The sequence below is a fragment of the Anas platyrhynchos genome, chromosome 1, assembly GCF_047663525.1.
Source record: "Anas platyrhynchos isolate ZD024472 breed Pekin duck chromosome 1, IASCAAS_PekinDuck_T2T, whole genome shotgun sequence".
In the NCBI taxonomy this organism is placed as follows: domain Eukaryota; kingdom Metazoa; phylum Chordata; class Aves; order Anseriformes; family Anatidae; genus Anas; species Anas platyrhynchos.
The window spans coordinates 242,870-264,774 of NC_092587.1; the positions used below are offsets into that span (position 1 = coordinate 242,870).

Sequence of the window (21,905 nt, forward strand, 5' to 3'; positions counted from 1 at the left end):
TCTGATGGTCAAGGGGCTGGAGTACCTTTCCTGCGAAGACAGGCTGAGGGCTGGGGATGTTCAGCCTACAGAAGAGAAGGATCCAGGGGTAACCTCATTACAGCATTTCAGTACTTGAAGGCGGACTTTTTATAAAAAAGAGAGCAACTTGGCTCAATCAGATATTGACAGGACAAGGGGGAATGGTTTTAAACTAAAAGAGGAGAGATTTATATTAGAGGTTAGGCAGAAATTCTTCACTCAGAGGGTGGTGAGGCACTGGATCAGGTTGCCCAGAGAGAATGTAGATGCCCCATCCCTGGAGGTGTTCAAGACCAGGATAGATGAGGCCCTGAGCAACCTGATCTAGTGGGTGGCATTCCTGCCTATGTTAGGGAGGGTTTGGAACTAGATGATCTTTAAAGTCCCTTCCAACCTGAGCCATTCTATGATTCTATGATACAGTTCTATGATATATGTTTATATGGATTTTTGATAGGGCTGTAAAGTACAGATCCAAGCATTGTAACAAGTTCTGTAACCACCAGTTTGCTTTCTTGGGATCTCTTTGTAATTGTCGAGCCCATGGCTTCAGTCATTTTTCTTTCTTGTACTTTTCTGTCAGATTTTTTTTTTTAATTTATTTGTGTGTGTGTGTGTGTGTGTGTGTGTGTGTGTGTGTGGAGTATATGTTACTCTGGAGATCACAATCTCTTTTTGCACACTAAGAAATTCATGCGTCCTTAAGCCCTACACATGGATGGAGCAATTTGTATCCTGTGTATACTCCTCGTCAGCCTTCCAGAGCACAGGCAGTGTGTGAGGGAACTGCAGCACCCTAGAGCAGGTTTTGGTGCTCATTACTTGAGCAAGTTGGGGGCTGGGACACAGGAAGTGAAGTTAGCTGAAGTTAAAACAGGAACCCAGAACGCACGGAAGTCTAGAAGCTGTTAATAGCATCAGGTGCTGGGACAAAAAGAAGCACGTTTGCCAGCAGGAGCTAGTGGGCCTTTTAAGGTAAGACTGGCTTTTGGGAGTGGAAAGTGATCAACAACAAAAGTAGTACTTCAGTGGGCAGAGAGAACAGATTTCTGACCCAGCAAGTGTGAGCTGATTATGCTCAGTATTTACGTCTCTGCTCCTTGGTCCTAGAATCATAGATTCATTGTCATCATTGTTGCTTTTGTGTTTGAGGCTTTAAAGAAACAAGTTTCCAAATCCGGTACAACTGTGCTAAGCGGTAGCCCTGTATTTGTGCTGTAGAGGATGCTTCTGGGGGAAGAATGGAACAAACTAGCAGACTGATGTTCTGCTCTTGATAGTATGTCTCTTAGAGGTTGCCTGGAGTCCTGTGGTGTGATTACAGACTGTGGTTTGTTATGGTTCCCAAGATGCCTGGTGGGTGGCTTTGGAGAGTAGGTGGTCAAGAACCTTTTACAGCAGGATTTAAAACCCTAAACCACTTGCATTAGAGTTGGCTGATCATATTAGCTGCCCTGAGTTGAACAGCCCTGTGCTAATTTGTTATTGCTGCTGTTCTAACACAAACAAAAATGAGCCACAAACTTTAAGAGTCTTTGGAGTGAGAGATGCTAATAAATTAGGCAGAGGAAAAGGAGATGAAATATATTGTTAGATTGTGCTATGTTGGCCACATCAACCTTCCTTTTTCACCTGTTTGCTAGTAGCTATGTTCTGTCATAGGATTGTTGTCAGAGCACAGAAGCACAGAGTATGTCTCCAGGCCTCCTGTTTTCTGTTTTCTGGAGTATTACACTTTTTTTTTTTTTTTTTTTAAACTCGAGGTGCAACCTGGGGAAGGCCTAAAGTCAGATCTTCACAGTACCTACCTAAGTCCTAAATACTCTGCCTTAGCTTAGCCTGACTGGCTTTTTTTAACCAAATGAAAGATTCGTCCCTGCTCTGCTCTTTCATTTCCTGTTGTCTGCTCCCTGATCTCTCAGTGCTGTCCGGACAATTTAACTCAGGGCAATGAGCTGGGCTGGAAGGTTATTCATTCAGCTGTTGTGACTATACATTCCCAGTTCATGATAAACATTTTGCTTGCACAGAAAGCAACAGTCTTGGGCACATGGGGTCAGCTTGTGTACTAGTTTATTTTCTGTCCTCACAGTTCTCTTCCCTCCTGTTGGTTTGTTCACTATTTTATGGGATGTTTGCAGTGGTGTGAAACAGGGCTCACAGGCACAATGGTGCACATCCTGTTCAGTCTTTCTCTCTACCCTAATGAAAAGCTTCTTTGGGCTACCATAAGAACAATTCAGGGCTCCTCAACACCACAGGCAGAAATATAGGATGTGAGAAGTGAGAGCTCTGATGAAAATGAGCTGTTGTATACGGACCAGCAAGCCATGTAATCTTTCTTCTGTTTCTTATTTTGCAGACACTGTGTTTTTTGGGAGGGGCTTTTTCATCATCTTTTTTTTTTCAGTCACCTTGAAAATGAAATTCAGGAGTTTTAGCTTTCACATTAGTTTTTTTAACTTCCTCTTCCCGGGTATATCACTTCCTCCAGGCCTCTTCAGACAGCTTGTAAGAGCTGTACTGCTGTAGTTTCAGCCTTTCCCACCATGCACGCTTAATGCTTTTAGCCCTCATTTCCTGCTTTTACTCTACAGCTGACATAAACACCACACTCTACCAGCATTGTAAGACCAACATGCAACTTTTCTCTGAACTGTCTTTAGCACACTAAGCAGTGATTTAAAGTTTGAAAAACAGGAGACTTCAGGAGTTCAATCTCAATTACATGTTTTGTATCGTGGTAGCAGAGGAAGCCATAGCCTCTACTGGGATGCTGTGACTGTGCTTAGCAAAAGGGAAGTTAATGCATGGAAGAACCTCACAGAGCACAGAAAATCAATATATGATAGGGAAAAAAAAAAAAAAAAAAAAGAATCTGATAGTTGGATGCTAGTGCTAACGTGCATTCATGCATTAAAATAAAGTGTACAGTTTAACTGTGAAGATGGTGGGCTAGAAGGCTGTGGTTTACTCTTAGATTCACTGTGTGTTTTGCTGAAAGAGGTGCTGGAGCTCAAGAGAAACTATTTTGGGGTGCCCTGTGCTGTATGAGGCACGAGCTCAATGAGGCAGGTAGCCTCCAAACGTCCATGTGATATGACAGGTCCATGGCAGCGAGCCAGCAGGGCCTGCATGCCAGGCCCCAGGTGACAAAATGTATTCCCTGTGCAGATGTGGAAAGCAGTCGTGGGACACGATGTGTCGGTGAAGGTTGAGGCTCAGGGAGACGACTGGGACACTGACCCCGATTTTGTGGTGAGTGTGTGGTATAGAAAGTCATGTCACTGAGTCCCGCTGTGTCTGGACGCATGCTTGTCAGCTGTGCTTGAGGGCTTGGCGCAGGATTCCAACATTGTCCTTCTCTGTCTTTTCTCCTAATAGAAAAATCCCAGTATTTATTGTCACCCAGTACAAGTGCAGCTCCATGCTTCTAAATAGCTCTGTTCTCCCCTTGTATTTTTTGTAATTCTCTAGGTGAGATGGTGAGAGCGTAGAAGTGCTCAGCCTGTGAGAACCCTATGGATTCAGAAAATGTTATGACACTTACTTTCTTTTTAATTCTCTATTTCTTTCCCAATAAGTTACTCACACTTTGGCCTTTTGGCCAATTCCTTATTTGCTACTCTGCTACATAACTGCATGCAATTCCCTATTTCATACTCATTCCTGAATGAATATTTTGGAACCATCATTGTTCAGATACAGGATTGTTTTTTTCCATATGCTTTTAGTACTTATTAACACTAGCTTTCATTTACAATTTTATCACCTGTTGATATGGCATCACAAGATTTTTCTGCACTGCGTTGTCTCCTGTATTTGGTCAATGTAAACTATCTTCTCATGACTCAAGACAAAAACATCAATTCTTCATAATCTTTTTCTAAACCTTTTGGGAACATGAAAAGTTCTGCTCCTTGTGGTACTGAGTGCCAGCCATGCCTTACTATCACAAGTCTCTCTGAGCTATGTGAATTTTTTCTTTCCAAGAGAGTTTTTTGCTGGACAGTCTCCAGTGACACAACTAGTGCCCTCTGTGTTGAAGATTCAGTCTTGCCTAGTAATTTCCAATAAGAAATTCTAGCTTGGAATGAAAGAGAAAGTCCCCTTCTCACATGCCTCAAATTACTAATGTTAAAAAAAAAAATAAAATCTGTGACATCAAAATTATTTTGTTTTACTTAATTCACCCATTTGTGAATATACTTAAAATAAGCCCAAACAGAATGAGACCCTGTATTCTATTTTGTATATACTTCTTTTAGCTTTACATTAGGAAAGAGCTTATTCATGCTTCAATTGATCAAATACAGTTTGACCTACAAAAAGGCAGAACAAGTGCTGTCATATAAGAATTGAAGCAGAACAGCCGACCCTGAGTAAAATGTCAATTTTGGCGTTTTTCTAATATTTTCTTAATCATTTGATTTCCACAGCAAATGCTTTATTTGCTAGGTCTTCCCTCAGAGGAGGGAAGGAAGCTCCCGGTGTCCCCAGGCGCCGGCCCGGCAGGGCAGCAGACGACCTTCGCCCACCCGCGCTATGCCTCGCCCGCTGCCCCGTTCTGTCCGTGCCCGGGAGCCTTCCGGGCCCCCTTTGCTCGCTCCAGCCCCGGTCGTCCGGTCTCGGGCGAAGCCAGGCCCGGCCCGGCCCGGCGAGGCTGCAGCGAGCGCGGCCCTCCGGGAGGACAGCAGGCGGCGCGCGGGGAGCCGGGGGTTGGAGCTGACGGCTGCGGTTCGCTTTGCAGAACGACATCTCTGAGAAGGAGCAGCGCTGGGGGGCCAAGACCATCGCGGGCTCTGGACGCGCCGAGCACATCGAGTAAGCGCGGCCGGGCGGGTCGGGGAGCCTGCGGCGGGCTGTCAGCGCGGCCACGGCCGCTGAGGGGAAGCGGCCGCCGCGGCCTCGCGCGCGGGCCGAAAGCAGCCAAATAAGGGCTTGTACACAGCGGGGGCGGAGCGGAACCCAGGGCCTCCCCCGCTGCCCGCCCCGGGCTGTCTGCCAGGCCGATGGGTACAAGGGGGCCGAGAGAGGTTTCGCAGCGGCCTGAGCGGCCTGCCGGCTGCCGTGGAGCTGCGCTGCCACTCGCACTGCCGCCTGCCCGTCCAGGCTCGGCCGGCTGCAGCCAGGCTCTTGTTTTGAGGTGCTTGTGTTGCACCAGAAGCAAAATTCACAGCCTGCAGGTGATGCCATCGGGGGTTAACTGTGAAATACCTTCAGACCGAGGCTGTTCTGCTGTGGTAAAATCACAGAATCACAGAATTTCTAGGTTGGAAGAGATCTCAAGATCATCGAGTCCAACCTCTGACCTAACGCTAACAGTCCCCACTAAACCATATCCCTAAGCTCTACATCTAAACGTCTTTTGAAGACTTCCAGGGATGGTGACTCCACCACTTCCCTGGGCAGCCTGTTCCAATGTCTAACAACCCTTTCGGTAAAGTTCTTCCTAAGATCGTAAAGACATCCTGCTCCTCTCCAAAGCCACCCCTATCTAGCAGCTCCCTTGGGACATTTGGTACTGCCTTGTGCATTGTGAAGTACTGCAGCACACAGAAGGAAAGCTTGGGTTCCTGTGAAAGTCCTGAATGGGACTGCAGGTTAGGGACTGGGTGCATCTACTGATCCTGCTTCTCTGGGTCCTTTGCCAGGCCCCACGGTAACATCACCTCCCGGCTACTGGGCAGTGGCTGCAGGTGTGACTGCCACACAGAAGGGCCCACTGAGGGCACATGGTGGCTGCTGACAGTGTGCTTATGTGCATGGGGCTCTGTGTGGCATAGTGGCACAGGGCTGCTCCAGCTGAATGCACAGGTCTGCAGAATCCCACAGTGACTTGCCTTGACACTGTCTTGCCAGCATCCACCAGCTGAGGAGCAAGGTGTCAGAGGAACATGAAGTCATCAAGAAGAAGGAGCTGGAGACTGGCCCCAAGGCCTCCTATGGCTATGGGGGCAAATTTGGAACAGAGCAGGACCGAATGGATAAGGTAACAGTTGTAGAGGACTTCCCTGGGCTTATTGGAAGAGGCTTTTTTGCATCAAGGAGACAGCATCCCTGTCTTCTGGCCTGACCCTGAAGGGAAGGAATGGAAAGCTGGCATGATTCACACATGTCCATCTAGCCCATAGTCTGTCTCCACAATGTGTTTGAACCTATTTGTATAATTTGTCTCTACAGCTTCCTTGCAACATTCCCCTTAGTTAACTACTCTGTGAAGAAGGACTTTATACTGCTTGTTTCAAAACTGCTGCATAACAATTAGGTGCTTTCCTACTTGTGCTTGGAGAAATAATGAATAATAATCCCCCACTCACATTCTCTGTTACAGACCTCTCTCATACCTCCCCCAGATGAAGCCCTGGTCCATAGTCTTTGTTATCTTTGTTCTCATATCAAATGTTTTATGTTTTCTGCTAATCATCATCATAATTCTCTCTGTAGCTTTCAGCTTTTAATACCTTTTTGTCTGAAGTGAAATGATAAGACTGCAATAGTATTCAGTCTGTGGGGTCAATGTAGATTTGCATGGTACCAGCATGACAGGGTGAGAAGCGGAGTTTCCAGCAGGCCAAAAGGGAGCAGTCGTACCCGGACCTTCCTGCCTTGTGGTCAGTTTGGACCTGTCTCCTTATGGCCGCAAGCGTTTTGTCAGCAGGGCATAACAACTTGGTGCCCATGTCTCTGTTAGCCCACTGGACTGAGTGTCAAGGAGCTCATGCCATGTTTTCTCTCTCCTTAGTGTGCCATGGGCCATGAGTATGTCGCTGATGTCGGGAAGCATTCCTCACAGACAGATGCAGCACAGGGCTTTGGTGGGAAGTTTGGAATCCAGCGGGACCGGATTGATAAGGTGTGCTGAATGGAGCAACTGAAGTATGTTTTTGCAGCCTACGCTGAGTGCTGCTGCTAAAATTTGGATTACTACATTTAGAATTGTTGCTGCAGTTTTCAATGTGCTGATGGGAGTAGGTCTAGGTATGCTGTGCACCATGGTCTCCACTGTAACATAGCTCACCTCTTGTGTGCAGGACAATAGCTGATAACTTGCAGTGTACTTATGCAGATTGGCTCTCTGGTGTGTATTAATATGCCTGCAGTGTCCTATCTAGGCAGCACTATGTTTGTGTCATGGACATCGCTGCTCTTGGGAGCCGGGGGTGTTTCTCATCTCCAAACCCACAAGCTTTGCCATGGGCAGTGATTAGCCACAGCAGGACTGGCCAGTGACAGCAGGATGCCCTCCATTGTGTGCATATCATGCAGACACTGCCCAGAGGCTTTGCCAGTTAACAGGGTGTGGGGTCAGGATTATGGCCCTTTTACCTGAGTTGCATTCCTGGGCATTCTGCCACAGGGACAATGGGAATACAAGTCTGAGGAGGTCTTTGCCAGACGAGGAGTGGCCATGTATCTGCATGTTGAGCACAGGACTGGGAGCAGGGTCCCAGGCAGGCCCCAGGGCGCTGGATGAGGGTGGATGAAATCTGGCTTGGCCCCCAGGATGACTGACATTCCTCCCTCTTCTTGTTCCAGTCAGCACTGGGTTTTGAATACAAGGGTGAGGTGGAGAAACACTCATCCCAGAAAGGCAAGTCCATGGGCATGTTTGGTCCCTTAATGCTTACCCATTTTCTCTTCTCCTGATATCCTGTGCTGTCTGCTGTGGAACAACCTCCTTTATTATCCTCCTGTCTGCAGATTCCTATTCTCAGTCATTCAGCACTGTGGCTCCATTGCCTGCTGTCCTGTAACCACCTTTCTGCTGTATATCCCTCTTGCCTCTCTGTTATGCTTTGCTGTGTCCTGACTGAGCAGAGAGGACACCCCTACACACACCTGGTGACAAATGGCTGATTATCCCATTCCTTTAAAAGTCCTTCTGAGAAACTGCTACAGCGAGTACCCAATCACTGTAGGATATAAGAAATGATTTCTGAAAAAATGGTATATAAGAAAAGGCACAACAATAGATAAGGAAACAAAAGCTTTTACATCACTCGAACTCTTGCAGAGTTCTGGAGATCATTCAATCAAACTTTGACATATACATAAAAGCAGCTATATTCTGAAAGAATGTTGCAAGAATTGAAATGAAAGGTTAAATATTCTGCAGACAAGAGAAGAAGAGAGGACAAGGCCTGTTACTGTTTCACATAAATGTGGAGAATGCTGCATTACCAAGAAAAGAAGACTGTTGTAATTATTTTTCAGAGGAAATTATAAAAGAAGGAAAAAGATTTGAGGCATTCTTAGCTGATCTTAAAGTAATAACTCAAGCAAAATTGTGTTATATTAACACATTCTTGTATAAGAGGCCTCGTAGTAAATTGTAGGCATAAAACGTCAGGCAGTATAAAACCACAGAAATCACTCAGGACAAAATGAAAATGTTTGAAGCAAGGCAAGGAGAAGTTACACTGAACAGCTGCGTATTTGCTTTATTTTTCATAAAAATGTTTCAATGTTGAAAACTCTAGCATCAAGGTAACAGTCTTAAAATCTATATTTGCTGAAGACAACTTCCTAAAAGGTGTGTTTTATGATGGTCTAATCAGTAAATAATAGTTGAAGTGAGAGAAATTTAAGAAATTTCTCAGAATTACAGATTTTAATAATTACTTTCTGGTCTTATTCAACCTTAAGTGACTGAGCTTCTATGAAATTGAGTGAATATTATTCTGAGAGCCATTCATGAATCCAAAATGTTTTCATGCATGTTTCTCTAGGGCAAAATCTTCATGGATTGATAAGGCTGAATTTGCTAGGCTTCTCTAGAAGAGACAGAGACAGACTGAGAGGATCTGTAGCATGTCTCCAGAAATGTGGCTTTCGGCCTTTGCTGCAGCATCCAGACTCAGTGGTTTTCTTGTAGATGTTGAGACTACACTATGGCAAATATAAGCCATACAACAAAAGTTTGCCATTTCTTCTGTGATTTCAAAGGCTTACTCAAAGACCTGTTCAGGCAGACCACAAGTTGAGATGCTTGCTGTGCAGATGCGTGAGTGAGTGGATACCCAGGCACTCAGGGCCCCTAAGTCATGTCTTGGCTTTGCATCTTCTGATGGCTGGAGCTCCTACTGCTTCCCTATCTGCATTTGGCATGTTACCTTCCTTCTTTGCCCTCTGTGCATGACATGTCTCCTGCTGCCCATTGCTCTTGGGCTCTTGCTGGTATGACCCAGTCTTCTCTCATACACCCATTCTTAAGGACCCTCATCCTCAATGGCCCTCGGTACTCCCTGTCCTCCACTCTATTCTCTCTGAGTGCCTGCTGTTTCTAGTGTTGTCCACCATCTTTGCTACTTGTCCTTCTCCCTGATGCTCCTCCCCATCTTCAGTCTTTCCTTCACCAGTCCCATACCTGAGGTAGAATCTCAGTCATTTCCGCCCCCCCCCCAGATTACTCCAAGGGTTTTGGTGGCCGTTATGGTGTGGAGAAGGACAAGGTGGACAAAGCAGCGGTGGGGTTCGACTACAAGAGCCAGGTGGAGAAGCATGACTCTCAGAAAGGTGAGCTTGGGAAGCCAGTTGCAGCAGCCGTGTCAGGACTGGGGCTTGGGACTATCCCTGTTGGGGCCATGTAGTTCTGTACTTGGTGCTTGCAACCTGCTGTATGTGTGGTGGAATGCTAAGGGAACTGTTGCGTGTCCGATGCTGATTATGCTGAGATGCTGATTGCAGGTGTTGTGTCTCCAGGAGGAGGGAGGGTTACTGATGTATACACCAGTGGAGAGCTCTGGCCTTGCTCCCTGTCTGTCGTCATCTCTCTCCAAGTCCTGGGCAGGAAAAACTACTTGCTTCTGTGAGAACAGCCTGTGCTCACAGTTCTACCACTACTCTCTTTCCCTCCATTCTCTGTTCGCCTCCATTCCATGGTCTGGATCCCCATGACTGAAGACTATTCTGCGGGCTTTGGTGGGAAGTTTGGGGTCCAGAGGGATCGACAGGACAAGAGTGCTCTTGGCTGGGACCATCAGGAGGAAGTACAACCCCATGCATCCCAAACAGGTATAGCAATGCTGCCAGAGGTGGCAGCATAATTTCCTTGAAGCACATGTAGGTGTAGAGCTACCTGTTCGTACTTGACAGAGATCCAGCTGATATAAACTGAATGTGTATAGCATATTGTGGAATTGCAGGCAGGTGGAGCAGCTGAGACACTGTGAACTCCCAAAGCACAAGGATAAACTCTGCCAGAGTAGGGTTTAGAGTGCAGCTTGTTTGGTTGGATCAGTGACAGATGTGAATACAAGTGCCTGAATCAGGCTTCTCCAACTGTGCTATGCTTTCTCTTGTCAGGTACAGTCCTGATTATAAGCTCATGAAAAAAAAATGAGCACATGGGAAGGAAATGGCTTGAATGCTTCTAGCACTGTATGTCTAACTTCAGTGAACAAGGCCACACTGCACTCAAATGGCATGACTGGCCCAGTCACTTGGAAGTGACCCAGTGACTTGGAAGGAGATTTGCCATCATACAGTAGTGAACAGCTGTGCACTTCACTGAAAGGAATGAAAAAATTAGTCTTAAAATCTTCCATGTAGAGCATTTTGCCTCATTTACATAGTTCCTCGTGTGATGAGATGCAGGTAGCTAGCTACCAGACATTGTGCCATTCAATTTAAGACAAAACTAACTTGTTTCACTAGTCACAGCATGCTGAAGTCAGAGGAGCCTATAAAATATAAAATATAAATTAGCCTCATTTTTTTCCATACAGACTATGCCAAAGGATTTGGAGGCCGCTACGGGGTCCAGAAGGACAGGGTAGATAAGGTAAGTCTCTGCATGCAGGAGTTTACTATTGCCTCCTGCTAGTCAGTGCTCTTTGCACTGCTGCAGGAGTTTAGAATTCCCAGATGGAGATGAGGTCCCACTGGTCACTGCACAACCATTGGACGCATGAGGGAACTGTAAATGCCAGAGGGCATAGAGGGATGCAGCCTGGGGAGACAGGGAGGAAGGGAAGAATATTTTCCATTCTCAGTTGCTTTTGAATCATTCCACTCTCAGACTGACCAGTCACACACCTGCTTTCTCTTGTGGCAGTATTTAGTGATGTGACTATGAGTAGAACCAGTGAAGAACTCTCTAAGAGAATTAAACTGTACTGTACATCTAATTAACAGTTTAGCCATCTCTTCACGCCTCATAAAGCCATCAGGATCTCAGATAGTCACACACACATTTTTTCCTTAAAGTTTTCCAGCCCCAGCTGTTGCGTACATATACTGCAGGCAATGACCTGCTGAAGGGCAGTGCCATTTTCATGGTTGTGCAGCTGCGGTTGTGCATTCAACAGGGAAGTGCTTCCATGCCACATACCTCTGGGGGTGCAGGGGACTGGTTCACCACTTACTGGACCTCAGGAAGAGGTGGACTGTCAGGCATCACCCCAGTTGTTTGCAGCATTATATGTGAGTGTTCATGCCTTGAGTGCCCAGCCTTCCTGTCCCATACAGGAGTCCTCTTGCCACTGTTAAACCTCCTTGGCTTGGCTCCACATAGCCTTTAGAAGTTTTTGGAGCATTGCCTCTCTATAGGAACAGCCCTTGCCTTTGCCTGGAGATCAGCAGATACTTCTGGCAGTGCAGGGAGGCACTGGAGAGCAGGACTGCAGTCAGCAGCCTCCCTTCCCACAGAGCTGTGGCAGTTTTACTGGTGAAGGCAGACATAGCTGGGAACAAAGCTGTGACTTGTTTGTGGTCACCAACAGCCAAACCCATCTGGTGGAATCTCAGTACTGGCCTTGCCTAACAAGCTGGACACTTCCTTTTGCAGAGTGCTGCTGGCTTTAACGAGATGGCAAGTCCAACTTCCTCATATGAGAAAACAAAACCAGTGGAGGCAGGTGAGATAATTGTGTACCAGTCCTGGGCTTGGTGGGAAGCTGTGAATCTCATGGTCCCTTTGTGGCAGCACACTGGCAGGCAGGGGCTGTGGTGGGCTGTGGATTTAGCCTGTGTTGAAAAACCGAAGAAGGTGACTGTATTGCAAGTTTCTCTGGCAGAGGCAGAGGTCCAGGTGTCCCCTGGGTGCTTGGGGTGGTGGAAAGGAATCACAGAATCACAGAATCACAGAATTTCTAGGTTGGAAGAGACCTCAAGATCATCGAGTCCAACCTCTGACCTAACGCTAACAGTCCCCACTAAACCATATCCCTAAGCTCTACATCTAAACGTCTTTTAAAGACTTCCAGGGATGGTGACTCCACCACTTCCCTGAGCAGCCTGTTCCAATGTCTAACAAGCCATTGGGAAGGCTTGAGCAGCTGTCATCTCCACAGCAGCTTCCAGCAGCACCAGCAGCCTGCGGTCAAGATTTGAAAACCTGGCTAAATTGGCAGACGAGGAGAGCAAAAGGCAGGCAGAAGAAGACCGGGTGAGGCGTCAAGCTCGGGAGTGCCAGGCAGCTCGGCAGAAGGTGAGAAATGACCATCTTCCCATGTCCCCCAATGCTTGTGAAACAGGCTTTTCCTCAGGACCACATAGGTCCATCTGCTTCTACCAAATCTTGTTACAGTGACCTCTTGCCTAAACAGCTTCCCTGTAACTGCCAGAGACTGCCATTGAATGCCATGCTATTCAGTTTTTCCTGGTTCAGCACACAGATCAGGATGTGTGAGCACCCAACCATGTCACCCTGCAGTTTGGTCTAGTCTCCTTGCCTCTAGTGCCAGGCAAGCACAATGCAATATGCACCTTCTTGGTACTGCCATCCCAGCAGTATGTACTCAAGGTTTTCCAAACTGGAGATTGTACCCAAACCTTCATATTTAAAAGACCTCCTTCTGCATTGCGCTGTTGCTATGTTTGATGTGCAGATAAGGTTTCTTCAATATAACACTCTCTAATGTATTTCCTCCTTGAGTCTGCTTCCTGCAGACCCAGTAGTAGTTACAGGCCTGCTGGTGTCCAGTCTGTACAGCAGGTTTATGGCAGCTGGAACAGATTTCAGTGTGAGAAAAATTGTCTTGAGAGTTGCTTGGTTGGGAATGGACCTGTTTGAAAGAGACTGAGGAGCTGTGATGACTTTTCTCCAGCAGGAAATCCCACAGAGAGAGAAGGACCACAGAGAGACAGTTCCTGCCACTGTGACAGCAAGGGTCCCTGAGAGAGCTGTCCAAGACAGGCCTGTGTCACAAGGAGAGCAGGTGCTGAGGCAGGCTGGGGGGAGCCAGAAAGGGGAGCAGAGGGGATCGAGCCTATGAGGGGACTGTGATTCACAGGTAGACATGCACAAAGAAGAAGGGTGCAGCCACATCATGGAAGAGGCTTTGCAAAGAGTAAGGGGGAAATATTGGGATAGTGATGGGATATGGCTGCACAGCACCTTTTACCATGCAAAACAGGCTCTTGGAGTGGGGTCACTGCAGCAACAGTAGAGTGAACTGTAGCTATGCATGTGAGATAGGCTCAAAAACATGAGTCATCAAAGTGTGTTCAGCACTTCCAGGTTCTAGTTCAGCCCAGACCTAGTGGCTGAGTTCCTTTTGTGGATGATGTTCTATTTGTGTCATGGTAGTACTAAACACATGCAGTGGAGTGGGCTCGCTTGCATTGGGTGCTGTGCAGTCATGGTAGAGCTGCCTGTAGTGAATGCTTTCCAGTTGACTTTCTTGTCACTTTCTTACCTCCTGGCAGGAGGCAAAAGGGGAGGATGAGGAAACACCCCCCACTTTGCCACCAAGGCCAGCAGATCTGGCTGAAGAGCTGTGCAAGTTTCCCAGCCAGGATCAACCCATCTACAGCGAGAGTTTGGATGTCAGTGGAGACTATGAGGAGCTGCTAGAGCACTCTGACTACTGTGATGGCATCAGTGCAAGTGCTGACTATGAGGAACTGCCAGCACCCTTGGGAAAGCCAGATACCATCATCAACCATGGAGAAGACGGAGGTGAGGACTATGAGGAGATCCTTCCTGAGGCGTCCAGCCAGCCCTGTGTGGGTGAGTACAGAGAGAAGAATCTTGGAGAGTGTATCTGTCTGTTTGCATCAGAGGGTGTATGGGACAGACTCCAGAGGGCTTTTGTGTCCTGAAATCTTCTGTGGTCAAGTTAACAATCCATGCTGATAGAGACTTTATGTCTCCTAGCCCCTTGCCCTGCTCCTAGATGCAAAATCAGCTGCATGGGATGCTGTGTCAGGCAGCAGGTATCTTTGCTGAAGAAGGATTCAGGCAAGAGGGCAGGATGGCTGCCATGGGCTCTGAAGAAGCTGCACCTGGACTGACGCTCTTTAACTTGATGCAGTGTGTCTTGGCAATTGATTGCCAGTGCTGTGTTGAGGATACGGGGATCCCTGTTTATTCACAGTTTGTCACTCAAAATGCTGGTGCTCATGAGACCTGATCTGGTCTCCTGGGTGTGAAGGGGGGAGGCAGCAAGGTAGACTTTCTCCAAGCACCTGAGCAAATTGCATAGGCTACTGTTGATATTTCCATCTCAAATTTACCGGTACTGTAAATGGCAAAGGAGGCAAACTGGAGTTACATCAGTTTTTGGGTTTTTTTTGGAAGGAGGAACAGGAAGCATTATGATCCTCTCCTCTCCCATTCCAGAAGCGGAGGCAAATTGCACCATGCCTTGAACCATAAAACACCTCTACCTGTTGATGGGGTTTGGATATGGTTCTCACCAAGGCTTACAGATGGGTGGAGGGTGGCACTGAACAGATCTTTTTGGTTGCTTTCAGCCTCTTTCTTATTTACCCATCCTGTCTTCTGCAGGGGAAATGGACAATGTTTATGAGGTGGAGAGCCCTGGGACCTGTGCTGTGGCTCTCTATGATTACCAAGGAGGTAGGTGTGCCATCCAGGATGTGGGAAAGGCAATCATCCTGACAGGAGAGGCACTGGGAGTTTGGCCAAGGTGGGGTGGGGAGATGGTTGTTCACACCATCAACAGTAGTAAAAGGATTTTGAGTTGGTTGTTTCAATTTCTTCCTCATGGAAAAATAGAATGAGACCTTACTTTGGAACATAGACACTTCATCTATCATCTGTGAAGTCCTGCTCCTTCTCTGTTCTATCTGTGCTGTTTGTAGAAATAGATGGGATAAGATGAACTCCGGGATTTATCAACCTGCTTGTTCTGTATTCTCCTGGGCAGAGTTAAGGGAGGGTTTAAAAACAGTTCACTCTGGGGTTATCTTTACACTGTGACTTTGTTTTCTGATCAATTCTTGCAGATGGAGATGATGAAATTTCTTTTGATCCTGATGACACAATCACACACATCGAGATGGTAGATGAAGGCTGGTGGCGGGGTCAGTGCCGGGGAAAAGTAGGCCTCTTCCCAGCAAATTATGTGAAGCTTCTGCAGTGAGACCAACATTGTCCAAGCTGCCTTATTCCAAACTTCTGCCTCTGTCTGCTTCAGCCTTCTACATATTGTTAGCTTAATTTGGCTCAGCCTGGCATGTCTACGTGCAAGAAGTACCAGTGAGCAAACTGGCAGTTTCTAACAAGATGTTTGGCCTGTGCCCAAGATGGATTCTGAATCACAATAAGGCCAAGGTTGGAAGGGACCTTTGAAGATCATCTAGTCCAACCCCCCACAGAGCAGGATCACCTGGAGCATATTGCGCAGGATGGTATCCAGGCGAGTTTTGAATATCTCCAGAGAAGGAGACTGCACAGCCTCTCTGGGCAACCTGTTCCAGTGTTGTCACCCTCACAGTAAAGAAGTGCTCCCTCATATTCAGCCAGAATCTCCTGTGCCCACTGCCTCCCGTCCTATTGCTGGGCACAACTGAAAAGAGACCAGCTTCATCCTCTTGACACCCACACTCAGATATTTATATTCTGTTTCCCATCCAGTCCTATATGGGACAGTTTTCAGAACATGTGGATGTGATATGACATCTTTTCTGTCTAGACTGTCCCATATGTCAACTGGAAAGCTTGCAGGAGAAGTGTGTCCATTTCTGTTTCATCAGGGCGATTCACAGCAAGAAAAAATAACTAATCTTGTCAGGGCTGAAGGGACATTTTATTTTTGAATTGCCATTTGTCACCTCTATCTGACAGGCCTTCTTTCTTCATAGGACTAAGTCCAGAATACAGCTGTAGAAAAAGAGATACTGCCCTGAGCTATGGCCCTGGTCTTCATCCTACCCAGTTGTCAAGGGAAAACAGCACAGTGAAGGCTGAACTTGCCTTTTTTCCCAAGAAGTTTCCACTTGCAAGACACAGTATGTTTGCAGTGCAGAGTATAGAAATGTGAGCTGGGGCTATCTGGGCAGATTCAGGGCTGGCACCTAGGAGCAGCTGATCCTCACAGTGAACACTGCTGAGTTTGTCTGCAAACAAACATAAGCTTCGATGTAATGAGCTGTTCCATTAAACAAGACAAGTGTGTGTTGGTCGATGAATATGAAGCATAATATTGCTAAGGTAGTAGATTACTTGTTTGTTTTTCCCCTGTGTGCCAAGAACATTGTTGGGAGCTATGTTATTTCTGGGGTAAACTTTGAAAAAGGAAATATAAAATTTAGATTATTTTCTGAGAACAATGACTTAGGTAAATATGTCTTGGAGCAACAGAAAAATACCAAAACGCTTCACTTAATAAGGAATATGTTAACTGTTTTGGTCGCCATCCAGGCATTCCAGCAGAGGAATGTTCTTCTAGGGAGATCCTTTCCTTCTGGAAAATGAATCAGAATAAGTGCTGCTGGATACAGCCAATGGTATATTTTTGAGTTCCATTTTTCCTATTAACAGTTCTGACAGTATAAATAAGCACACATGTGCAGGATAAACAGACTCACAGCTTTTCTCTAGCCTAAAGACTAGCATGTTCTACAGTCAGTGATAAAGGTGAGTTCCTCCATCTAGTATTTGGTTCAGCTTCCCTGTACTGGTGGGTGGTTTGCCTCTCTGTGCTGAAGTCAGGCCACCACTTCCTACCATGGAAGTGAAATAGTTATTCCTCATAGGTCCTTGCAGGCCTCACTAGTTAAGGACTATTTGAAGCTAATTATCTCACCAGCCAGCATGATTTAATTAACAAGGGAGTGAATTATTCATGTACAGGCTAGGGGCATCTTTTGTTGCTATTTACCCTATCCTGCTTCGCTGGCACAGGTTGGAAAAGAACAAGTTGCATAACCTAAAGGTATATAAATTCTGTAACTGCCTCATTTGGACTAAGTTCATGTGAGCAGAGTCTGTCCTTCTGCTGCACTGCACTAATAATAAACTGCTTCTGTTCTGACATGATCAAATTTGTGTCCTGTTTTTCATGCCACCACATGTCAGGTGTCTGTTGTAGGCTCCATTCCTTACACAGTGAAAAGGGTCCTCCTTTCTAGCCCTCCTTTATTGCAGATATGAGGAAAAGGCCGAGTGGATTGAAAGCGGGGTAAGAGGAAATGTGCATGACATTTATTTTTAATATTTAAAGCAGCATTCAGGTGACAACCTGATGAAAACTGAAGCCCTCCTCTAACCCAGTGTGTTCCAGGTTAGATGCTCAACATGCCACTATAGGAGTTGGCTGTTGATATGTGAGTACCATCACATCAGGAATAAATCAAGGACTTGCTGAGCCTTGCAGCCTGTGAGAAGCTGCAGAAACATATCCCAATACAGTGCCAAATGCCAGCAGCAGGGTTGTGGAGGACCCCATTATGGCACCTTTGGCTTCCAGTATAGCTCACAGGTTTGTTGTGGCCCATCCTGCACCTGGACAAGAAAAAAAAACATGAGCTCCTGGAGGGCAGTACAGCATCCCTGCTTACTGTTTGAGACTGGAAAAAAATCACAGTCTCTGTCTGCCAATCATGGGAAAGACACACTATGTTTTAGGTGAGATGTCGTTTTTAATTCAAAATTTTGTTTGTTAATCTCTCCCCCCACACACACTCCACCCCAATTTTGCTGTGTCTGTTTGTTAACCAAGGTATAGATGATCATGTTTTGGTCTCTTCCAGCCACTGTGCACCTCTGTGGCACAGATGCAGAAGCATTGCCATGCCTGCAGGCATGCATCTGCATGTACAGCTTGTGACAGCTTCCCTCATCATGCAGACCTTGTGTAGGTGGCTGGAGGCCATGAGCAACCTGATCTAGTGGATGGCATCGCTGGCTATGGCAGGGTAGTTGGAACTAAATGATCCTTGAGGTCCCTTCCAACACAGGCCATTCTATGATTCTAAGATTCCATGATAATGTGGCTGCGGTGGGTCCTTCTCTGAGCTCAGCATGTGGTACATAATCCTGGAACCTGGATCCTATAGCCTTGATCCCGACTTGATTTTGCCTTTTTGTTATCAGTGATATGCCAAGGGTCAGACACATGATGACAGTATACCATAAGCACCCCCTGCTTTCCCAGGCAGTCCCAAGCCTACTGCTGCCATCACAGATTTCCTACAGCTAGCTGGTGAGGGGCCAACACCACACCGGCATTGCTGCCTGGGGAGCCCCACACACCCCATCCCCGCAGGGCTTTCTGCAGGGCCCTCTGCACCTCCTGGTTGCGGAGGCTGTAGATGAGAGGATTCAGCATGGGGGTGACGATGCAGTAGAGGGCAGAGACCACTGTGTCAGCCACTGGCGAGTAGCCAGTGCTCGGTCGGTTGTAGTTCAGGTTGGCTGTCACGAAGTACAGAGTGACCACAAGCAGGTGGGCAGAGCAAGTGGAGAAGGCTTTGTGCAGGCCAGAAGCCACAGGCATCCCAAGGACAGCAGCCAGTATGCGGAGGTAGGAGATGATGACAAACAGGAAGGGGCTGAGGCCCACAAAAACACTAGCAGCATGGAGAGCCACTTCAACAGGGTGGGTGTTGCTGCATGCTGCCCTCAGTAGCGGGGGAGCATCACAGAAGATGTGCTGGAGACGGGCAGCCCCGCAGAAGGACAGCTTAGAAGCCAGAAGTGTGTGCACAGCTGAATCCAGCATACCCCAGAGCCAGCAGCCCGCAGCTGCCACTGTGCAGACACCCCAGCTCATGGTGTGGGCATAGTGCAGGGGCTGGCATATCGCTGCATAGCGATCATAGGCCATGACAGCTAGGAGTGCACACTCGGCTCCTGCGCACGCCATCAGGAAGAACATTTGTGCCAGACACCCGCAGTAGGAGATGGTTGCCTGTGAGCGCAGCACATTTGACAAGATCTTGGGTACTGTCACTGATGAGTAGCAGATGTCCAAGAAGGACAGATGGCTGAGGAAGAAGTACATAGGGTTGTGGAGATGGGGATCCAGGGATACAAGGGCAAGTATTGCAAAATTCCCCAGAAGCGTGACCAGGTAAACAACCAGAAAAAGGACGAAGAGGAAGGGCTGGCCATGAGAAAAGCCCAGGAGCATGAACTCTGTCACCCGAGTCTGGTTCTCTCCTGCCATGGGGCCAGCTGGTTTGGTCTGCAGGCAGAAAAGAGCACTGGGAAGAGGTGGAGATTGTGAGCCACAGGACTGGTGCACACCCACCCACAAAGCAAGGCTTTCACTGGTATGATGGCTTTAGTCCTATCTCCTTAACGGTCGAAAGCCTCCCATACAGGTATTTCAGACAGTGGCATTTTACAGTCAATAGATGTGTTATTCAGTGTTGGTGACCTGACTGCAAGAGTCACACAGGAGAAACCATGACCACTGCACATCCTGACTAACCTACACTTCCTTGGTTCACCCACTGCATTGAAGAAGACCCAGCATGTCTTTCTTTTTCTCCTGTTTGCACTTATGGTGACCCCACAATTCCCTACTTCTTTAAGGTCCCTTACAACCTGAGCCAGTCTATGATATGATTCTATGTTAGTGCTCTATAATATTCTTGAATCAGAGAATAAGGTAACTGGCCAGTGTAGCAACCATCACTGAGCATGTCTTTGCCAGGAACTCTAGCTGCTGCTGGGTTCTGGACTGGTTTTCACTGACAGTACCAGGTATGGCTGGAGTGCAAGGCGGGGTACTGCACATAATTAAACTCAAGGAAGTAGTTCTCTGCTATTCTGACATGGAAACTGTACACTTCAAAACAAGATGCCATCATGTCTGCCTCCCTGCATCTGTACAGGGTATCTGTGAGAAGCTTTTCCTCATGGATAACAATTCGATCTTCTCTGACAAATCTCCTGTGATCAGGATTCAGCAATGTCCCCAAGCTATCAGTCAGTTCCTGTCACTCTCAATTTAGTGAACATTAGAGAAATTTCCTGATGCTTATTCAGGGTTCCATTGCCATTATACAAGGCCAAAGTGAATATGCCACACACACACACAAAATCCATTTCTCTTCAAAGACATTTTTAGCAACTGATTACAATTGTCCTGTCTCTTCACTATAATAACATGATTAAATTATTTCAGGCATAATTCCTTGCTTAACATTCATTTATACGTTTTTAATTTCTCTGTCCAAAGCACATAACACAGAATCACAGAATGCTGAGTTTGGAAGGGACCTCTGGAGATCTTCTTGCCCAACTAGGGCCATCTATTCAACCAGGGCTACCCAGAGCTGCTTACCCAGGATCATGTACAAATAGCTTTTGAAGATCTCCAACAAGAGAGACTCCACAGTTTCTCTGGGCAACCTGTGCCTGGTCACCCACACAGTGAGAAAAAGTTTCTTGATGGCACCACCTGTGTTCCAGTTTGCACCCATTTCCTCTTGTCCTGTCACTGGGCACCAATGGAAGGAGCTTGGCTCTGTCCTCTTTGCACCCTCCCTTCAGATATCCCCTTCCAGCCTTCTCCAGGATGAACAGTCCCAGCTCTCTTAGAGTCTCCTCATAAGTGAAAGGTTCCAGTCCCTTCATCATGGTTGAGTCCTTTCATTAGACTCTCTCCAGCATGTCCATGTCTCTCTTGTACTGGGGAGCCCAGAACCAGACCCAGCACTCAAGGTGTGGCCTCCTCAGTGTTGAGTAGAGGAGCAGGATCACCTCCCTCGACCTTCTGGCAATACTTTGCCTAATGCAGCCCAATGATGTTGTTAGCCTTCTTTGTGGCAAGTGCACATTGTTGGCTCATGTTTGACCTGTTGTCTACCACGATCCCCAGGTCCTTTACAGCTAAGTTGCTCTCCATTTGTGCACCCCCTGCCATATATTGCAGCATGATGTTAAAACAGTGAGCAATGGAGAATTTACTGCTTTTTCTTTGATTTTTTTTTTCCTTATGCTTTCTAAGAAATTAAAAATATTGATAAATTTTTGTGTTTTGTTCTGATGGAATTGCTGGAATGTCAGCTCTGTCCCATTTATACTTTTCAGGTCTTTCTCTTCCAGATTAGGTAGCCTCTAGTGCGATAGTATTTTCTCCTTGTTTTTACACTTGCACACTGTAATCAGTCTTAGCGTTTGTTTCAATGTGCTAAGTAGACTAAGAGCTTTAATGTTTCCATGGTGAAGTTCACTACTTTTAGTTCTGTTTAATTTCTCTTACTCTCTATTTATTGTTTCTAATTTTAATACTGAAAGGAAAACTTGCAGTCAAAAGGTTAATTCACCATTATCTTGGAACCATTTAGGTTGGAAAAGACCCTTAATATTATCAAGCTCAAGCATCACCTAACACTACCAACTCCACCTCTAAACCATGTCCCTAAGCATCACTTCCATGTGTTTTAAATACCACAAAGCATGGGAACTCCACCACTTCCCTGGGCACCCTTTCCATGAAGAAATTCTTCCCAGTATCCAATCTAAACCTCTCTGGTGCAACTTGAGACTGTTTCCTCCCATCCTACCACTTATTACCTGAAAAAAAGAGACCAACACCCTGCCTGCTGCAACCTTTCAGGTAGTTGTACAGAGCCATGAGTTTTCTCCTCAGCCACCTTTACTCTAGACTCAGCTGCCGCAGTTCCATCAGCCACTCCTCATGCGTCTTCTTTTCCAGTTCCTTCGTCACTCTTAT

The 21,905-nt window shown here is 46.7% G+C and overlaps 2 protein-coding genes across 6 annotated transcripts; one reads left to right on the forward strand and one right to left on the reverse strand.

Annotated features, from left to right (window-relative positions):
* Positions 1–859: 859 nt before the first annotated feature.
* LOC101793940 (hematopoietic lineage cell-specific protein) lies at positions 860–17,259 on the forward strand. Of its 5 annotated transcripts, none has more exons than XM_072035401.1 (15): positions 860–996; positions 3,196–3,279; positions 4,772–4,845; positions 5,884–6,013; positions 6,767–6,877; positions 7,561–7,615; positions 9,430–9,540; positions 9,928–10,038; positions 10,752–10,807; positions 11,813–11,882; positions 12,318–12,454; positions 13,074–13,184; positions 13,675–13,978; positions 14,759–14,830; positions 15,220–17,259. In XM_072035401.1, exons 2-15 carry the CDS (start codon positions 3,196–3,198, stop codon positions 15,354–15,356), a joined length of 1,563 nt encoding a protein of 520 aa, XP_071891502.1. In that variant the 5' UTR covers positions 860–996; the 3' UTR covers positions 15,357–17,259. The 5 variants fall into 5 exon arrangements, with proteins under 5 accessions (XP_071891502.1, XP_071891581.1, XP_071891545.1 ...); XM_072035480.1 differs by having other exon boundaries at positions 13,077–13,184; XM_072035444.1 differs by having other exon boundaries at positions 12,321–12,454.
* A 991-nt stretch (positions 17,260–18,250) lies between these two features.
* On the reverse strand, positions 18,251–19,518 carry LOC101796225 (olfactory receptor 5AP2). The gene has a single exon (XM_005016080.6). The coding sequence runs from the start codon at positions 19,383–19,385 to the stop codon at positions 18,396–18,398; it is 990 nt and encodes a 329-aa protein (XP_005016137.3). The 5' UTR covers positions 19,386–19,518; the 3' UTR covers positions 18,251–18,395.
* Positions 19,519–21,905: the final 2,387 nt, after the last annotated feature.